This window comes from Phodopus roborovskii, unplaced genomic scaffold (assembly GCF_943737965.1).
Source record: "Phodopus roborovskii unplaced genomic scaffold, PHOROB, whole genome shotgun sequence".
Taxonomy (NCBI): domain Eukaryota; kingdom Metazoa; phylum Chordata; class Mammalia; order Rodentia; family Cricetidae; genus Phodopus; species Phodopus roborovskii.
This window is the reverse complement of record NW_026126578.1, coordinates 6042183-6062506: the sequence shown is the minus strand read 5'-3', so window position 1 is coordinate 6062506 and position 20324 is coordinate 6042183. Positions and strand designations below refer to the sequence as shown.

At 50.6% G+C, this 20324-nt stretch overlaps 2 protein-coding genes across 2 annotated transcripts; one reads left to right on the top strand and one right to left on the bottom strand.

The window, feature by feature from the left end:
- Positions 1-5207: 5207 nt before the first annotated feature.
- Prrt3 (proline rich transmembrane protein 3) lies at positions 5208-9319 on the top strand. The gene is made up of 3 exons (XM_051203743.1): positions 5208-6278; positions 6464-6619; positions 7427-9319. The coding sequence occupies exons 1-3, from the start codon at positions 5291-5293 to the stop codon at positions 9196-9198; spliced, it is 2916 nt and encodes a 971-aa protein (XP_051059700.1). The 5' UTR covers positions 5208-5290; the 3' UTR covers positions 9199-9319.
- Positions 9320-10207: 888 nt separating this feature from the next.
- Positions 10208-20089, bottom strand: Creld1 (cysteine rich with EGF like domains 1). Its single transcript, XM_051203577.1, has 10 exons — positions 19446-20089; positions 18970-19052; positions 14612-14722; positions 14160-14251; positions 12940-13116; positions 12761-12856; positions 11855-11938; positions 11594-11689; positions 11314-11448; positions 10208-10860 (listed from the first exon to the last, which is right to left on the bottom strand). Exons 1-10 carry the CDS (start codon positions 19617-19619, stop codon positions 10646-10648), a joined length of 1263 nt encoding a protein of 420 aa, XP_051059534.1. The 5' UTR covers positions 19620-20089; the 3' UTR covers positions 10208-10645.
- Between the last annotated feature and the right edge of the window lie 235 nt (positions 20090-20324).

Sequence of the window (20324 nt, the reverse complement as noted above, 5' to 3'; positions counted from 1 at the left end):
GTGTGTGTGTGTGTGTGTGTGTGTGTGTGTGTGTGTGTGTGTGTGTGTATGTGTGTGTTGAGACAGGGTCTAGGGGTATGGCTCAGGCTGGCCTTGAACTGGTAATGTAACAAGGATGAGGCTGAACTTCAGATCTTCTTGCCTCAGTCTCCCATGTGCTGGAAATAAGGAAAGAAAACAGTATGGTAATAATTGGGACTGAATGGGGGTGGGGACTCCCAGGCAAGACAACAGGTTTTGGGGTAATGTTTACACAACTATCATTTTAATGACTAATAATCCACAGGAAATGTCTCCTCACCATTTCTCATGACCACAGGCATTCTTTGTATGGTTTTCCTTGAGTGAATTGAATGTACTGGTGGCAATTTGAAGGGCTGAGATAGAGGCCCTGAGTTAATTCCCAGCATTGAGGGAGAAAAAAGAAAATAGTCATGAATATTAGGAATTATGCATGGAAGGACCTGGAACACTTGATAGTGTCTCTGAGACCTTAGCATGTGCAGAACCCCAGGTCTAACCATGCCTCTGCTAGATTACCACATATGTTCCATGTGGGATGCAAGGCTGGGCCTTTTCTATGTCTCCTGCTAGTGAATGAGGCTGAAGATAAACAAGATATCTTCAGTAGTTTGAGTAAGTATGGCTCCTATAGGCTGATATATTTGAATGTCTAGTCACTACAGTGATGCTATTTGAAAGGATTAGAAGGATTAAGAAGTGTGGCCTTGTTGGAGGAAATGTGTCATTTGGGATAGGCTTTGAGTTTTCAGAAGCCTGTGCCAAGCGAAGAGCCTATTTGCCTACGAATCAGGACACAGCTTTCAGCTACTCCTCCACTGCCTGCCTGTATGCTGCCATGCTCTCTACCATAATGATAAGGTACTAAATCTTTGAAACTGTAAGCAAACACCCAATTAAATGCCTCCTCTTATAACAGTTGCCTTGGTCCTGGTGTCTACCATAATAGAACAGTGACTAGGTATAGTATACAACCACAAAGGCCAGAAGAAATTTACATGATTGGCTGACCACATGCTGTAAATCACCACAACAAAGACAAAAATGAAGTAGATCTAGGCCAGACAAACTGACTCAGCAAATAAAGAAGCTTGCCCCCAATCCTGAAGACCTGAGTTCGATCCACAGGACCCATATGGCAGGAGAAAACTGACTCCACAGATGTGATGAGGTATGCAGGAGCACACACACACACATAATACATACATACACACATACATACACACTAAAAAAAAGAAAGGAAGGAAGGAAAAGAAAAGAAGGAAGGAAGGAAGGAAAAGAAAAGAAAAGAAAGGAGGAAGGAAGGAAGTAGATCCAGGGACAATTACTTGGAAAATATGTCAGAATGTACTGTAAAATTATAGGGGAAAGGCAAGTCATAAGAGCAATTAATAAGTGTAGACTCATTTTTATTTATTAAGTCCTGGGGAAGGCCTGAAAGATACGCCAGGCTGTAGGTAGGATCTACCTATGCCTGTAGGAATGCAGAGGAAATGAGCTCCTGCCTCAGGAGCTCATGCAAGCTCTAACTGGGAGGGACGCTGCAGGGATTCCCACCCGGTCATGACCTTGTAGGCTGCGCAGTGTGTGAGGGGCTGTGAGGAACAGTGGACAGAGTGCATCCCAAGGGAAAGGGTTAAGTATCCCGCGCTTCTGTGGGCGGGCTCGACGATGAAATCGGCAGCGCCGGGCTCTGCTGGCCGAGCCTGAGCATCACCGAGGATGCGGCGCCGGGAGAGGCTGCAGGGACGCGTGCAAGGTGAACACAGGGCTGCGGGTGCAGCGCACAGGTGAGGAGCTGGCCGAGGGAGGGGACGATGGCAGGATCCAGGAAAGTGAGGAGCAAGGCCTACAGCCCCTTCGCGGGCATAGGCGGCCAGGCCTGCATGGTACCTACCCCCACCAGGGACACTGCGGGAAGGCGTGGAGCCAGGGTGAACGGAGCTGGAGGAGGAAGAGAGGTAACCCGAGATGGACCAGCTCCTGCAGACTGTCCTGCGGAGGCCCTCACCCTGCTTCCCCTCCCCCCTCCTTTCTCACCTACTCTCTGCGGATGATTGATCTCACCTCCCCTCAGACCTGTCCAGCTATGGGACCCCCAACGCTGGGCGAGTTCCTGCCTGGACTGCAGGTGCCTGCCTACATCGCTTGCATCGGGGGTGGTAGGCAGATGGCATGTTATTCACTGAAGGCCCAGCTCAGACATCTCTGCAAAGCTTACAGTGCTCCTGTGCAAGATGAGCCCTGTGAGCTTCAGTATCTCTAATACATGTGCTCAGTTGACTGTGCGACCTTGGGCAAGTTGTGCAGCCTCTCTGACTCTTGGTTGCCCCCTTTGCTTTCCTGTCTAATGGGTACTTTTACCTTGTATGGGAAGTGCTTGTATGGGTACTTGGGTTTAGAACAGGAGCCTACCCGAGCAAACAGCTCAACACTGAGCATTATTCTCAACCTATACCCACCTCGAAGGCCCCAAGTCCTCCCTTATCACACTCCAGTCCCAGCCTCGGAACTGAGAACTTTATGGGTCCCCAGCTCCCAGCCTGAGCCATGAGTAGAACATGGGGCTTATTAGATGATTGACAGAGACCTTATCGGGGCTAGAAAAATGGCTCAGTGGTTAAGAGAGACCTTACCAAGGCTTAAAGGCAGTTTGAATCAAAGCTGGGGCTGGACCCAAGAGGTCCACGAATCCCCTGAAACTGCCCACAACCTCTGATGGTCCTGGGGCACTCCTAGGAAGGGTATCTGGAGTTACCAACTGGCTTCTCCAAGCGTTTGAGCCACCAAAGGTGGCTGTATCCAAGAGAAAAGGAATACAGCATCTGCCCCTAACACAGCTGGCCCTCAGCTGGCTGGCCACTGCTGGCCCCTCCTACCTCCCTGGCCTACTTAAGGATGGACTCAGGAACAGGGACACTGTAGGAACATCTACCTGGGCTGGTGCTGTGCAGGGGCTGGAGATGTGAAATGAAAGAGACCGGAGCCCAGGCCAGTGGCAAACAGATGATATACAGGGAGTGTTGTCCTTGGGGTAGGGAGAGCCAGGAATAGACAGCTTCCCTGGTGAGCAGTGTCTATGCCCAAGCAAGCTACCTTCCTGTCTTCCCTGGGCCTGAGTGAAATAACAAAAACAAACAAACAAAAAACCCCTCAGCCCTCATCATATCCAAGCTTCCCAATCCTTGTGATGATCTACAAGAGCCCTTGCAGTCCAGCGCCTGCCTGCTGACCAACAACCACCCGGGAGGATTGTATGTCCTGAGTTCACCAAGCTCACTCCTGCCCTATAGCCCTTGCATATGCTGCTCCTTTGCCTAATGCTTTTCCTTCAGATCTTCAGGTACTTGGCTCTATCTTACCATTCAGCATTTAGCTAAAGTGTAACCTCAGAGAGACTCTCCTGTCACACCCGGTGGAGACTCCTCCTTCTATCATCTAATCCCATCTCTTTTTTCTTTTAAGGCTAAATTTTCTTTTATAGATTCTCACTATGTAGCTCTAGCTGGCCTGCAACTTGCTATGTAGACCATGCTAACTTTGAACTCTATTTCTGCCTCAAAAGCCAAACTTTAATATTTTAAAAATTGTATGTATTGAAAAAAATTGTATGTATTTTGTGTGTGTGTATGTGTGTGTGTGTGTGTGTAAGCATATGTGAAGATCAGAAAACAATCCAAAGGAATCCATTTTCTCTTGCCACCATGTGTGTCCTGATCAAGGATCGAACTTGGGTCAAGACTTGGCAGCAAGCACCTTTATCCATTGAGCCATCTCATTGGCCGTTAACTTTGAAATCAGTTTTTGTTCATCTTATCTAGATATCTCTCCACATTGGGGAGGGAGCAATCTTTTCAGTCTGGTTAACTGTTTTATCCCCAGGGTCTGTTCAGTTTATTTGTTGAACTAGTGGAGGGAGAACGGGGAAGGAAGCTTTCTAGGCAAAGGTTAAGGAGATAGGGCCCTACTATCAGGTTCCTACTGTGGGTCTGACCCGCATGTGTCTCATTATTTATGCTTCATATGAATTCCCCTGAGGTAGATGATCTTGTTAGCTTCATTTACAGAGAAGAAAACCACATACCGGAGAAACAAAGTAACTCACACAGGAGACTCCATGCCGGGATTCCAACTCAGGTCCCTCCTCAAATGCAGAGATGGGCCTAGATAAGTCTAATTTCAGGGTAGGCAAGAAGGCTCAGCAGGTAGAGACTTGCTGCCAAGCCACCTGAGTTTGATCCCTGGGACCAGTGTGGAAGGAGAGAACTGACTTCCATAAGTTGCCCTGCTCTCCACAGACTTGCTGTGGCAGATATTCCCCCTTCATTAAACGCATACATGTAATTAAAAAACAAAACACTAAAACCTGAGCCAGGCCGTGGTGGCGCACACCTTTAATCACAGCATTTGGGAGGCAGAAGCAGGCAGATGTATGGATTCGAGGTCAGCTTGGTTTACAGAAGGAGTTCCAGGACAGGCTCCAAAGCAACAGAGAAACTCTGCCTCAAAAAACAAAACAAAATTAAAACCTGATTTCAGGGACTAGAGAGATGGCTTAGCCAGTCAGAGCAAGTAGTGCGGGTGGTTCAGGGTTCCCAGCACCGAGGTGCTGGTTCACAGGTGCCTCGAACTCAGCTCCTAACAACCCAAGTCTCTCTGGCTTTCACAGGCACCTCACTTAACATACCCAGCCATCCCCATCAAATTGTACATATGTATTTTAAAGAAACATTTAAAAGGCTGGGCCTTGTGACACACATCTTTAATCCCTGCACTCAGAAGGCAGAAGCAAGTAGAGCTATGAGTTCAAGGCCAGCCTGTTCTACATAGTGAGTTCCAGGTCAGCCAGGGTTATATAGGCCCTGCCTCAAAAAATGAAATTTCAAAGAAAAACTTCAATTTCATCAGGTAAAGGTGAAGGCATTCCATCCTGAAGGAGCAGAACCAGAGACCTGAGTGTCAAGATGGCCCACTGAGTGCTGGACAGTGACTGAGCCACCTGGCCTGGCCTCAGCCTTGGAAGGCCAGGCATAGAACTCGTATTCTCTTCCAAGAGCAACGGGGAGTCAGAAAGTTTTGACAGCAAAACAAGTGCTGTGAGCAGAGACCCAGTTTTTAAAAAACTTTAAGAGCAGGGATGACTTCTCTTATTTCCCACCGACCCCTTGGGGGTCCCTCCATCCCTCTTTGATTTATCTTTTCTCTCTCCCCTTTTGTAGGCTTATCCTCTGAGGTCTAGAAGTCAAGGGCTCTACACTCAAATTAAACCATGGCCCCTAGCTCACGAGGCTCTGTGTGTCCTTTCCTTCTGCTGTTGCTGTTGCCATGCTTGGGGGCTGGCCCTGCCTTGGGCAGAAGCCTTCCCAGGCCACTGGAGGATGCAGAACCCCACTTGATCCCATCAGAGCCACAGACCTTTGGCCTCTTCTGGGAGAAGTTAAGAAATGAGAGTTCCTGGCATGGTGGCATTCCCCAGGCCCCTGCTGATAGCCCTGAGAGGCCTGCAAACTCTCCCCTAGGACCAGCTCTGCCTGGACCCAAAGCAGCCCCCGGGGGCCAGGGTGAAAGACTCCTAATAGCTGATGACCTCCAGCTGGCCCGAGGGCTTACTTCCCAAGGCTGGACAGGACCTCCTGGCTCACAGGAACTTCCAGAGCCAGAAACACCAGCTCCACAGCCAGTGGGTGCACCCCATCTCACTTTGATCAATACAACTCCCAGTCCTCAACTCAGGATAGCCACTCTTACCACTGCCCCACGAAAGCCTGGAGGCCAAGCAGAACAACGGCCAGCTAGGAATGAGGGTCGAATGGCCAAAGCCAAGAACCCCATCACACAGGCTTCCCCCTGGGACTACCAGGGTTCTCCCCACACTCTGGTACCGGAGACAGGTGCTGTGAGGCTAGTGCTGGGAAATCAGAGTGGGCATGAAGAGGGCTTGCAGGAGGCTGCCCAGGGCCCCCTACTCACCCAGCACGAGCCAGTAGTCCCTGAGGTTGGCTCAACATCCCCAATTGAGGTGGCATCCACTCAGGAGCCTGGAGCCCAGCTAGACCTGGCATTGGCCAGAAGCCTCCCTCTTCCAGAGGGGCTGCCAGCTGAGCTCCCCCAAAAAGCTGGAGCCGGAGACACCTGGGAAGTCAGCTCTCTGGGACCCCAGCCTGAGCAGACTGACCTCCTTGCTGGACAAGACTTCCCAGCACCTCAGCCTCTATCACCTTCAGCCTCAGACACTTCTGATGGGCAGCTAAGACCAGGTAGGTATTACCATGAGGGGGCTGAGTGGGGTTGTGAGGACCAAAAATCCAAGGTAGCTAGGTGTAACTCTGGTTATCATTTCCCTCCTGACAAATTAGGGCGGTGGTGTCCCCCTTCCTGAGGGACTGCATTGGGGGGGATTCTGGAGAGTCAGACAAGGTGGTAATTATTCTCACCATTTCAGCAATAGCCTCGATGAACGGAGCAGACCCTATCTCCCCACAGCGAGTCCGAGGGGCAATGGAGGCTCCAGGAACCCCCAGGTCCTTCATCCCTGATCTCCCAAACTCTGCTCAAGCTGCAAATGGAACAGAGAGTCCCATGAGAGGCCTACAGCCAGGTGAGGCCATGGCTAGGGGTGAGGGGACAGTAACTAAGAACTGTGCTTGCTTAGTGATGGGACAGAGGGGCCAGGGCGCTAGGACCTTCTCTGAGTGGCTGAGAAAAATAAACCAATGCTCACTGGAGACTCCAGAAGACACTGGCTCTTCTGAGCTAGAATGTTCTTCTGTGCAACACACATGTACCTTGTGCAGTCATTCTCCGTCCCCCCCCCAGCCCCACCCCAGCACTCTGGATGCTGAGACAAGGGGATCACAAGTCTGAGATTGATTTCAAGGCTCAGTGAGACTGTTTCAAAATCAAAACATGCAAAAGGCTTGGAGATGCAGCTTAGGGATAGAGTTATTGCCTGGTATAAGAAAGGTCTTGGGTGCAATTCCCAGACCCACGAAAGGAAGGAAGAAAGAAAGTTTATATCTGTCTTGTCTTTGCTAGCCAGTGGGAACCAAACTAGACATTGTGCCCTTGTCATGACCCAATGACTGTGGCAGGTACTATTATCTTCATTTGACAGATGTCCTTGGAAAATTAATTTACTAACTGCAGTTTTGAATATGGAAAAATCGAAAGCACTCTGTGTCTGTTTGGGGTTTTGTTATTTGCTGTTTGTTTGTTTGTTTGTTTCTTGTTTGTTTGAGATGGGGGTCTCAAGCAGCCTCAACTGTTCTTGAACTCACTGTGTAGATGAAGATGGCCTTAAAGTCTTGATCCTCCTGTCTCTGCCTCCTATTACAAGCGTGAACCTCCACACTCCGCTCTCAACAACACTTCCCAAAGAACCCTTTTAATATTGTTATTATTGCAGATGAAGCCGAGGAATGGCCGGGTCGCCCACAAAGCCACCCTCCAGCACCCCCTGTCCAGGCCCCCTCAACAACTCGGCGTGGTCTTGTTAGAGTCACTACACAGAGAGCTCTGGGCCAACCACCCCCTCCGGAGCCCTCAGCCAGCTCCATAATTCCAGCTCCAGCTTCTAGCCCCCCAGCCAATGCCACTGCACCCCCGCTGCGTTGGGGACCTCTGAGGCGGGTGCTGAGTTTTTCCTGGGAACTTCATGTCTATGGGGTGGGGGTGCTTTTCCTGCTTCCGGCATTATTGGCATTAGTCACACTGGCAGCCGCCCTAGCGGGACCCCGATTGGCATTAGTGGCTGCTGTGCTAGTGTTGGTGGCTTCAGGGCTGAGATCTGCCTACATGCTCACCGATCCTTATGGCTCTCAGGCAAGGCTGGGAGTACGTGCTGGCCTGGTGCTATACAACCTGCCCTTCCCCTTGCTACTCACTGCACTGGCAGCACTCACCCTGCTGGGCCTGGGTGCTGGGCTGCCACAGCCTCTGCAGAATCCACTCCTACTGGGAGCCGTGGCGCCGGTGCATGCTGTAGGTTTGTTGGCCACAGACCTGTTCTCCACCAGGCCTGTGCTTAACCTCTTGACACAAGGCTTATCTTGCGCCTGGGGCGCTTCGGTGGCCCTGGGCACACTCTGCCTATGTCGTCGCCGCCTGCTGGAAGGCCCTCGGGGCTGGGATACCAGTCCAGGCCCACGGCTGCTGGCTGTGGCAGGCTCACTGGGGCTGCTGGCCAGTGGTCTGCAGTTAGCAGCCTCGCTCTGGCTATATCCAGGGCCTGGCCGGGAGGGTCGCTTCTCCTGGGCCTGGTGGGGTGTGCACTTCTGGTTGCGTCTGCTGGAGCTGACCTGGGCACTGGCCCTGGCGTTGGCCGCCCTGGCTGCCACACGTCCCAGGCCGCCCACGGAACATGCTTGCTGGGCTAAGCTGCTACGCCTGGCGTGTCCCGCGCCCACGGGCAAGAGCGAGGTGCCCGAGAGACCAAATAACTGTTATGCAGGGTCCAGTGGCCTGGCCACAGGAGGCCTGGATATCAGCAAAAGCCTCATTCGCAACGCTGCGGAAGGTGGGCTTCCAGCCACGCCTGGTTCTGGACCCTGGGGTTCGGCTGCATCACTGGGTCGCGGTCGCCCAGGTGGCCCGAGGATGTCCCGTGGCAGCGTGGGGCCTGCGCCGTCGCTGAGTGAGTTGGATCTGCGGCCACCCTCGCCCATCAACTTGAGCCGCAGCATCGATGCCGCGCTCTTCAGGGAGCACCTGGTCCGAGACAGCGTGTTCCACCGCTGTGGCCTCCGTGGCCTGACCTCGCCGTCGCTAGGGGGCGCCTTGCGACCTCGCCGCGGCAGCCAGCCGGACACTGAGCTCGAGGGCGCTGTTGGCTCGCTGCTCCGAGCCCGCTGCCGCTCGCTCAGTGAGGTGTGTTTGCGCAAGCCCCTCCCACAGCACGTGGTGGACCCGCCCGTCAGTGCCGCAGCTGCGGGGACTTCGGGCAGCTCCCTGGACAGCTTCTCCAAGGGCTCGCTGAAGATCAGCTGGAACCCGTGGCGTCACGGGCTGTCGTCCGTGGACAGCTTGCCCCTAGATGAGCTGCCCAGCACGGTGCAGCTGCTGCCAGCACCAACCCCAGCCCCTGCTCCTGCCCGGGCCGGGGAGCCTCAGAGCGAAAGCCAGCAGCGCTGCAAGACCAGCGAATCTCACAGCGCCTCCAGTGACACTATAGAGCTCTGAGGACTTGGACCCTCCCTTCAAGGTCCACATGAAGCTGCAGAGACAAGACAGTTGAGCATTTGAAAAATCGGCCTCCACCTGACTGCAGCTTCCGGGGAAAGACAGGCTTGAATTCACCAGACTCGTGTTTTGTTTTTTATTTGTTTGTTTTTAAATATTTCTATTTTTATTTCAGCAGATATTTTGCACAGAGGCCGTGAGTTACACGGAATACAGGGTGGACGTGCATGGTTTGATCATGGGGAACAGGGACTAGTTACTCCTGATTCCCCAATGTGGAGAGATGCACCTCACTTGTCCAGATTGACTGTCCTCTTTGTGCCAAAGAAATAAACCCTTCAGATTAGGCTCATGCCTCCCGCTGGTCAAGCCGGGATCCTACACCTCTATAGGAGAGACAGGAAGCCCTTCACAGGAACAAAGAGCCTTCCTGAGGAAGGTTGCCTCTGGCTTTAGTAGGAACAGCCACCACTATCTCACTAAAAACCTGTCACTGTGCAGTCCCTCCTCCTGTAATCCCCACCACAGGCCTAATCAGAAAGCATTCTGCCCACTTCAGAAATGAGAAGGTGGAGTTTGGAGGTGTCCTGTATTACTTGGGCCCTACAACCACAATTCATATTCAATCCAGAAAGATCAATTCCTAAGTTGGTTCCTTTCTCATCTTTCTCCTTCCTTTCTCGGCTTAAGGTTTTTATTTTTTTAATTTAAAAAAATCCATAGTTATTTCATATGAATGAATGTTTTGACTACATGTGTATATGCACCACGTGTGTGCCGGGTACCCGCCCCAGGTCAGAAGAGTGAGTCCCATCCCTTGGAACTGGAGGATGAATGGTTGAGAGCCACCACATGGGTGCTGGGAATTGAACCTGGATCCTCCACAAGGGCAACAAGTGCTCTTAACAACTGACCCATCTCTCTAGCCCCTTCACAGCACTTCTCTGTCATGGCAACTCTCAATTTCCCAGGGTTATGGAAAATGTCTCTGAGGTAGCAGTGATGAAGCTTTTCCAGTTTTCAAGACCTTCCTTTATTTCCTGAGATGAATAAATAAGTCAATGGCTGGGGTGTGGGAGGAGAATACGCAACAGGAGCTGGCAGCATGCACCTGGCGGGGATGGCAACGGTGGCCCCACCCCTGAGGGGACACCTCTCTTACTGGGCAGGGCCCAAAGCCTGCAACCTCCCTAAGGAGAAACTGTCTTTTGAAATTCACACACTGTAATGCCTGTCAGTCTCCAAGGCAAGGTTCTCCTGGCAACTGCTTCCAGCTTTTTTTCCACCCCTGAGGCTACTGGGGTCCTGGGCTGCTGGGTAAGGCAGGTAAAAGGCTGTTTACCCCAGTCTCAGAGAGGAACCACGCTGCCCCAGGTGTCCAGCAGGAGAGAAACATGACCTCTGGGGGCATCCTGGGTGGGAGGACATCCCCTAAGTGTGGCAGGGATTATCTACCCTTGATGAAGCCCTCCAGTACACGGTCACTCCGCTCTGACAACCAGTACCCGGTCATGGCTGCCACGGCTCCAATGAAGATGGCAGTGAACACCAGGTCACCTTTAGCAGCAAGCGTGGCCAGTGCACAGATGATGACACCAAAGAACATCTGCTGCAGGACCACCAGCTCATCCTCCGTCATCTCCGAGAAGAAGCCCGCCGGCTCTGCAGAGGAGGTGTGACATGTCACTGCCTCATTTCTGGCAGTTCCCAGAGCTGCCCACAACACCCACAGACCTCATCATTGCTGCGCAGCCCCCCTAGCTCACCAAGAACACAGCATCATTCATTCGCTATTTAGAAAGCCTCTGCAGGGGAAGCTGAGACCCTGCCACCCCAAGCTGAGAGGTGACAGGGCTGCCCAAGGCTCGCAGAAGACTGCTCCCATCAGACAGGAGAAAACAGGTTTAGGAAGGCAGAGTGTTTGGGTGCCAAATCTGGTTCCCTTTCTACCTGGGACATGAGGAAATGCAGCCTCAAGGCCAACCTTGAGAACAGACACGGGGACCAGGTCTCAGTGCAGCCCCTTTGGGTGGTGGTGAAGTGGGGCCTGGAGGAGGAGCTTGTCTGCTCTATCTCTGGACCAGCCCAGCCCAGCCTCCCACCCGCCCTGCTTACCTGGGATCTTCTCCTTCATGCAGACACCCTCCTCCTGTCTGTAGCCCTGAGCACAGACACAGCGGTAGCTACCCTCCGTGTTCTCACACTGCTCATTCTCTCCTGGACACACCACTGTCTCACACTCATCCACATCTGAGGGGAGGAGAGGAAGGGGTCAGAGTGCTGGCTGCCATGACTCAGCATCCCAGACTGCATTTCACTCCCATCCAGACTCAATGTGGAATCCCTACTTCCCTTGCTTCTTCCACACTCCAGCCCCCCCTGGTATGAGACTCACCTAGGCACTTGGAGCCCACCTGCTGGTAGCCACGGCTGCATTTTTTGCAGCGACCAGGCCCTGCTCCCATACAGCCCAGGCAGGCCTTTGCACAATCTGAAGAAGAGAGGGCAGAGGTGAGAGGTGAGGAGAAAGAGGTGATCTCAAGGAGAGGAGGGCTCTGGACCCTGAGAAGCTAGAAGTCTGGAGGAACAAGCATGAAGCGGCATCTCCTGTTCCTCTCCTCCGTCCCAGCCTGTCCCTTCAGCAGCAAACACTGACCTCGGCACTCATAGGAGCCTTCTGTGTTCACACAGAACTGGTCAGCTCCACAGGTGGCTTGCTCTGTCCCACACTCATCGATGTCTGTGGAGAGGGTAAAGATTGGGAGTGTCACTTTGCAGGAATAGCAGAGAAACTAGGGGAGGATTGTCAGGAGTGAACTTGCCTGTGATCACGAGTGTGGGAATGACTGCAAGCCTGCTACCAACCCTGAAGTAATCATGGAGCTAGACTAGCGTTGCTCAGGCAGACTGGAGTCTGTCTGCCCTGCAGCTAAACACAACCCTCGAATGGGGATTTTTAACTTAGCTCCAAGACAATCAGCCCCTTCTCACTTCCTGAGTGCTGAGACATGAAGCAGGAGGTAGCCACGACTCAGCATCATCCATGTAGCTTATATCCAAGGGGATGACCACAGATAGAGAGACTGAACTCCAGTGTTTAGTTTGTCAACAAACACCTTTAACTGCTGAGTCAACTCACTGCTGAGCCCACTCTAGATTTTTGTTGTTTTGTGTAAGATTTGGTTTGCTAGGCAAGGTAGCACATGCCTTTAATCCCAGCACTCAGGAGTTAGAGAGGCAAGTAGATCTCTCAGTTCTAGACCAGCCTGGTCTATAAAGCAAGTTCCAGGACAGCCAGAGCTATACATAGAAACCCTGTCTCAAAAAACCAGAGGCTGGGAAAAGACTTGGCTAAAGAAGCACCTCTTCCAAGAGGGCCTTCCTGATCCATCACTGTCCTGCTGAGCTGGGTCTGGACATGCATCTACTGTGTGCAGGTTGTTCTGCACTGTGAACACCTGGCTTGCTGCCTTTCCCGCCAGGCTGAGGGTTTCATGTGATTGGATGGTACTGGTATAGGCCAGAGAGTAAAGTCCAGGCCCCACCAGTGTTCCCCACTTACCCACACACTTGAGATGATGCAGGGCCCAACCTTTCTTGCACTGCAGACAGTGGGATTCCTCGGGTCCTGTGCAGCGGGCACAGGGACCAAAACATGCTGGGTAAAGAACAGACAGTATGAGGATGGGCAGGCAGGCACCTCAGCTACCCTTGCCCCCAGCACACCTTTTGGCTACCTACCCGAACATACCAGATGGCTGCTATTGCGCTCCGCCTCAAAGTAGCCGAGGCCACACTGGCCACAGGCCTCGCCCCCATAGCCGACTTGGCAATCACAGTGCCCGCTGCCCCCTCGAGTCCCTTCCCCTTCACATTGCCCGTAGCCACCGCAGGGCCTCTCTGTGCCCCCAGGACATGCTGTGGGCAGACATAAATTGGGTGAGATCTTATATGCAACCTCATCATCCAAGGGAAGCCTTTTCTACATTGTCCTGAATATTTTTTGGAAAGGAAAATTAAATTTAATACTCACAAATTCTGTCATAAGCTATTTGAACCAAAAAAGATATGCAAAACAACTGGGCACAGCTTCTCATTTATTTTTATTTACCGACTTTTTCTTTTTCTTTTTGAGAGAAGGTCTCACTTATGTAGCCCTAGCTGGTCTGGTACTCACTATATAGACCAGGCTGGCCTCAAACTCATTATCCTTCACATACACATACACACAGAACATTTGTTTTTTGCTTGTGTTTGAGATGGACTCTTCAGGAAGTCCAGATAATTTATCTGAATAGACTTAAAATACCCTCCTGTCTCAGCCTCTTAAGTACTAACTAGCATAACAGGCATGCATCACCACATCTGATGAGTCTTCTAGAGACTGAACTGATCATTCCAGCACCTAACCCTTTTCCTCGTTTACAGAAGTAGTTCTAAAAAGGGCTAGGAGACTGACATGATGTCATGTGCCTGCAATTCCAGCACCGGGAGGCTCAGACAGGATCATTACAAGTTCAAAGCCTGGGCTCACAGATGAAACCCTGTCACTTCAAACAAAAACAAAACCAGTAATAAATAAGTTAATTAACCCAGGACTGTAGTTTGCTCAGCTCCTGCCTTGGATCTGTAGAGGTGGACAGACATCGATAATGGGGGCTTCATAGCATGTGCCTGCCCCTGCCCAGGTACTGTCTGACCAGACATGAGAATGGAGGAGGCAGGATGGGGCAACGTTTGTTTAACGCCCCATAACAGCCACATTGCACAAGCCCAGCCCTGTGCTTTTCCCCCCAGCCTGACCCACTGATTTGTTATTTCAGGCCCGAGAGACAGGCCAGAGCACGGAGCTGGAGATGTTACATGAGGAAGCCTGCTCTCACACAGCCCAGTTTGCTCCCTTGCCTCGGCAGTCTCCTCCCACTCCCGAAGAGGACCACAAAAGACTCAGAGAGACTCACGAAGGCAGGAGGGCCCAAAAGTGCCAGAGGGGCAGCAGAGCTTCAGGGAGTCGGAACAGAGCCACTGGAAGAGGTCTGGAGCCTCTTGCTGCCTAAGGCAGGGTAGATGAGGTAAAAGCAAGAGGGTGAGTCAGAGTGGCCACCTCCTCCTACTGAGTCTGTAAGTCAACACAACTTGGCATGTGTCCTGAAACCACTTGACCAAGGTCCCTTTCCCACTTGGTAGAGGGGTAAGTAGGCCCAGAAAGGGGGCCTGGTACCCACAGCCAACTCCTCAGATCTAGGTTTGGAAGGCTCCAAACTAGGCTGGCAGGCAACTGTTTCTAGGCAGTCAAACCCATACCACCAGGCCTGCCTGTAACCCACTCCCAGCGAAGGCCTCCCCTTCTGCCTGTCACCCGTGAAACCAGCAGGGCCACCCGTGGGAAGCCTGCCCCCCTCCTGCTTCTCACCTGTGAAACCACCAGGCCTCCACCAGCTCCTCACTGAGCTCCAGCAGACGATGGCACTCGAAGTCTGACTTGCTGCACACACCCTCCAGCACCTCCACCAGGCGGGTTTCACTGAGCAGACAGGACTGGGGTGTTATGAACATACTCCACCCCACCCACCTGCTCCTCAGGTCTCTCTCCTCCTTCCCTCACACTGGGACAATATCAAGGAAGGGGCCACGGGCATTAACAACGGAAGGGTGACTGGCTCTGGGGACTCAGTCAGACTCAGAAGCTAGATGTGAGATCTGGACAAGCCATTACAAGTCATTAAGCCTCTCTTGTTCTTGTTTCTCAGCTTTTGCCTCAGTTTTAATCAGGGTCTCACTATGTCATCCAGCATGGTCTAGAACCCTCCTGCCTATGTCCCACCAACATGTTGGACACCTTTCTTCTTTTTTCATCTGTCAAACAGAAATAATAACACCTCTGCAGGTGACTTTCCAAATCTGACCTGGGATAGCCATGCAGGAGAGAGAGGCCTGAAATTTCTTCATGAGGCTGGGAGGGGTAGCTCAGAGGCAGGGAGAGGACCCCCGACCCCTCCTGCAAATATATGCTCTACCAAGCACTGGTGAGGGTGTAGAAAAACTGGACCCTTCTGCCCTGTATGTGGGGATGTAAGATGGTACAATCAGTTAAATGGAGCCACTATGACTCAGCAATCTTCTCCCAGATACACACCGAAAAGACTGGAAAACAGGCATTCAAATACAAACTTGTACACATATGCTCACAGCCACAACACGCATAATGGGCAAAAGGTAAGCAAAACCCAACTGCCTATTCACCAATGAAAGAAAATGCAGTGTGTCCATCCAACGGGATATTATTCTGCCCTAAGAGGAATGAAGCACTGAGCTGAACAATTAATGCAATGAGGTTGAGCTATAGAAACATCACACTAGGTGAAAGGAGCCAGACACATGATGTAGGACTTCAAAGAAATCAGAAAATCCATCCAGGTTTCTGCATGAGCTTGGGGGAATGAAAAGATGAGGAAGTGCTACTTAATGGGTATAGTAAGATTTCTTTATGGGTGACGAATATATTTTAAAGCCAAATCTGGCCAGGCGTGGGTGGTGCACACCTTTGATCCCAGCCCTCTGGAGGATCTCTGTGAGTTTGAGGCCAGCCTGGTCTACAGAGCTAGTTCTAGCACAGGCTCCAAAGCTATAGAGAAACCCTGTCTCAAAAAAAGCAAAACAAAAAAACAAACAAACAAACAAAAAAAAGCCAAATGTGGTGACATATATCTGTAATCCCAGCACTTGGGAGGCTAAGGCAGGAGTTACTGTGTTAGAGGCCATCCTGAATCATATAAGGAAACTGTCACAACAGAAACAAAATTAAAATGAGAAAATTCTGAAGGTACACAGTTGTAGTTATACAGCAGTGAGAATGTACTGTGTTCCTATTGGTGGCTTTTTTTGTTTTCTTTCCTTTTTTTTTTTTTTTTTATTATTTGGATATGCATTCTAGACTGGCCTTGAACTTGATATGTAGCTGGGTACAACCTTAACCTCCTGTTTCTTCTATGTCCCCACTGCTACAATTACAGACATACACCACAAAGTCAAGTTTTATCAGGGGCAGGGAAGGAACCCAGGGTGCTGTGCATTCGAGACAAGCCAAACACTCTGACAACTTGGCTCCATTCCCACCCTGGTTTTATGTGTATTTTACAATTTTAAAAATTAATATATAAACCAGGTATGGTGGCTCATAACTATAATCCCTACTTGGGAGGCCAGAAGATCAGAAGTTTGAGGTCATCCTCAACTATACGGTAAGCCGGAGGGCTGCCTGGTCTACATGAGATCATATCACAAGACAGAATGTTTTTATTATGTAAAATATGACATGGGACCTGGGACCTAGGGAGATGGCTCCCTCGATAGAGTGATACCCCAACAAGCATGAGAACCTGAGTTTAGGACTCCCAGCACCCATGTAAAGGCCAAGTGTGGCATGGTGTCTATAACCCCAGAATTGGGTGGGGAGGGGTCAAACACAGGCAGCTCCCTGTGTCCAATCTAGCAGAATAACCAAGTTAATGCACTCCAGGTTCAGTGAGAGAACCTGTTTCCAAAAATTAGGTGGGTCAGCCAGACATGGTAGTGCATGCCATTAGCCTCAGCAGAGGGATATCTGATCTCTGAGTTCGAGACCAGCCTGGTCTATAGATCAAGATCCAGAACAGTCATGACTACAGAGAGAAATCCTGTCTGGAAAAATAACAACAACAATAATAACATGGGGCAATGGAGAGGGTTCAGCAGTTAAGTGCACTGGCTGCTCTTCCAAAGGACCCAGGTTCAATTCCTAGTATCCAAATAGTGTCTCACAACTACCTATAACTCCGGTTCAGGAGGGAAGAAACTGGGGGCTACTAAGATGGCTCAAGAGGTAAAGGCACTTGCTATCAATTGCCACCACGACTGAGGATCCAAGTGGTGGAAAGAACTGACTCCTGAAAGATGTGCACATGTATACACACACACACACACACACACACACACACACACACACACACAATAATAAATAAATATAAAAATTTGGAAAGAAGCCAAGTGTGGTAACATACACCTCTAATCCCAGCACTGGTGAGCAGAGGCAGACAAATTTCTTTGAGTTCAAGTTCAGCCATGACTATATAGTGAGACCTGGTATCAAAAGTGAAAAAAAAAAAAAAAAAAGTAGGGCTGGAGAAATGGCTCAGCAGTTAAGAGCTCTAGCTGCTATTCCAGAGAACCCAGGTTCAATTCCCAGCACCCACATGGCAGCTCATAATTGTCTGCAACTCAAGTTCCAGGGAACCCAACACTCTCACACAGATATACATACAGGCAGAACACTAATGCACATAACATAAAAATACATTATTTAAAAAGTGAAAAAAAATATAGAATAGAATAAAACAAAACTTTTTAAAGTAAAAACAAAAGAACCCAGAAGCCATCCATTATAAAGCTACAAATGCTCTTGGTATTATTCCCAAAGGAGGAAACTGAGGGAAAGGAGAATGGCCAGAGTTACAGAAAAACCAAAACCTCCCTTCCTAGTGGGAACCATAATTTAACCCTTCACCACAGTACTAAGAACAGGCAAGGGAACTCTAGAGAAGAGCAACTGTAGCAAGAGTTAAAACAGTAAGAAACAACAAGCAGGCCTAACTCCAACTCTTTGCTGGCCCCTCCTTCCAATGTCACTTTGAAAAGCTGGAGGGCCTCTCAAATTCCTGTTTCTAGCCCTACAGCTCCCCTGAATTCTGGAATGAGATGGAAGCTACCTGGGTGTCCAGAGGCAGTCTTACCACACGACCAGAGGCCCTGCCTGATCCCACTCCTGCCCACGCCCTCTCTGCAGGCTTACTTTCTCAGAAAATACTTGCAAATTATAGGTGTCTCTACCACTTTCTCTCATGCCCCATAAGGAATCCATCATGTCAACTGATGGTCTCCAAAATACGCTTAGATTTCAACTAGCTCTCACTGTACCTACTACTGGATATCTTGCTAGCTCATGCTGCCTTTATACTTTGACTGCAAATGCTTACCCGCCCCACCCAGCTGTTCTCCCCACTCCCTCCAAGCTACCCCGGCTTTTTACCTTAGTGCTCTCTTCATTTAAGATTAGAGGCTGCAAAGATGGCTCGGCAGTTAGGAACATTGGCTGCTCTTACAGAGGAGGACCTGGGTTCAACTCCCAGCATCAACATGTTGGCTCATAACCAACTGGGGCTCACAAATCCCAGTTCCAGAAAATCCAATTCACTCTTCTGGCCTCACATTCAGGACAAAATCTAAACTCCTTCTGCAGCCTTTTGTTCACTCTACTCCAGCCACTTTTGAGAGAAACACAAGGTCAGCCCTGCTACTTTAGCTGAGGTATCTATTCAAACGGACCATCCTGAACACCTGTCACCCGCCTGTGGCATAGCCAAATTTCTGTTCTTCACCTGACAGGTAGTATGTACTGTGTGTCTATCTACTAAAATGCAAATTTCAGCCAGGTGTTGGTGGTGCATGCCTTTAGTCCCCGCACTGGGGAGGCAGAGGCAGGCGGATCTCTGTGAGTTCAAGACCAGCCTGGTCTACAAGAGCTAGTTCCAGGACAGCCACCAAAGCTACAGAGAAACCCTGCCTGGAAGGAAAAAAAAAAAAAAAGTAAAATATAAAATGCAAGTTTCATGAAGATGAGGCTTGGTTTTCTTATTTACTGCTGTTCTGTTAATATTCAGTGTCTGGAGAATGAATGCTTCCCAAAAGAATCTATTCCAACCAATTGGGGTATATACCTCCCCATTACCTTCTTACCTGTCTTTGTATTTGGACAACTTCTCTTCCTCCCAGGCAGTATTTCCACCACCAAAGTTGTCCCGGATGGTTCTCTCCAGGCCCTGGATATGGAAGAAATTAGGAATACCTAAGTACAGGGCTCGACACATTCTGACACATTCTTTTTTTTTTTTTTTTTTTTTTTTTTTTTTTTTTACAGGGCTTCTCTGTGTAGCCCTGGTTGTCCTGAAACTCATTCTGTAGAGAGATTCACCTGCCTCTGCCTTCTGAGTGCTGGGACTAAAAGCATGTGCCACCACGCCCAGCCTGACATTCTAACATTTCACTATTTTATGTTATTGATCAGGAAACTAAGGCACCGTGAATCACCTTTCCCAAAGGCCATACAGTTGAAGCTAGCAATCCATACTGGAATTACAATCCATGCAGATTTGCATTAAGAGCCCCCAGCTCTCTGCTAATGGCCCCTCCCTCGAGACTATTAGTACACCCACCTTGTTGAAGCTGTCCACCAGTGCTCGACAGGTATGACATGGATGGGGCTCAGCTCGGGGAGAAGAATGGGGAGGAGGAGAGGGCTGGAGCCAGACAGGTCCCGGGAGGCTCAGAAACAGACCCAAGCTCCAGAGAAGAGAAGGGACCAGGCCCCTGAGGGGCTGTGGGGCCATGTTTTCCCAGGCTGGGGACTTGCAGATACAGGGGAAGGGGAGGGTTCACTGGCTGTAAGGAGGAAAGCGAGGGCTTGGTTCTGAGTGCCTTGAGGCTAAAATCCTCAGACCTACTAATTACAAACGAGGACTAATTGGGGTACTGGAGGCTGAGGCGCTGGAAGGGGAAAAGAGCCTAATCTACAATTGCAGGAGAGAAATTCTATCTCCGTTACCGTAGGGGAAGGTGGCCGGGATCGCTGGCAAAGGGGTAGGCGTCAGGCCATGGTTTTAGGGTCTCAGTGAGATATTAGGGGCCATAATTAGAAAGGGTCAGATTCCAAATATTCCGAGAGAAAGCCGGATGGGCGGTCCTGGGGGAGGAGCCCGGATCCGGATGTGAAGAGATGGGGTCAAGTTCAGAGCCTCTTTGGAAGAGTGCGGCCTGGAACAGGCCGGGAAGGATCCTAGCCCCGCTAGACTACAAGGAGAAATAAGAGTCCCCACCCCCGCCCCGGGAATTGTGGGCCGAGTCTCCTTAACGCCGCCGCCTCCGTAAGTATACCCTTCTCCAACGCCACAGGCGGGAGGGCGGGGCCTCTTCACAGCCAATGAAGAGCAGCCATGTGCCATTGCGTCACCCCATTCCAACCAACCAGAAGCGGCGCAGGGCTGCACCTGTCCCGGCTTTAAAGGGCCGCAGGGTTGATGGCTCCCCTAGCAGTT

Bases quoted from the DNA above. Each gene is read 5' to 3' on its own strand.
- Prrt3 (XM_051203743.1), top strand. From the start codon at position 5,291: ATGGCCCCTAGCTCACGAGGCTCTGTGTGTCCTTTCCTTCTGCTGTTG. The intron at 6,279-6,463 runs GTAGGTATTACC...TCACCATTTCAG, and splicing joins TGATGGGCAGCTAAGACCAG to CAATAGCCTCGATGAACGGA. The intron at 6,620-7,426 runs GTGAGGCCATGG...TTATTATTGCAG, and splicing joins CATGAGAGGCCTACAGCCAG to ATGAAGCCGAGGAATGGCCG.
- Creld1 (XM_051203577.1), bottom strand. From the start codon at position 19,619: ATGGCCCCACAGCCCCTCAGGGGCCTGGTCCCTTCTCTTCTCTGGAGC. The intron at 14,252-14,611 runs GTGAGAAGCAGG...ACCCTGCCTTAG, and splicing joins GAGGCCTGGTGGTTTCACAG to GCAGCAAGAGGCTCCAGACC. The intron at 12,857-12,939 runs GTAGGTAGCCAA...TTCTTTACCCAG, and splicing joins CAGCCATCTGGTATGTTCGG to CATGTTTTGGTCCCTGTGCC.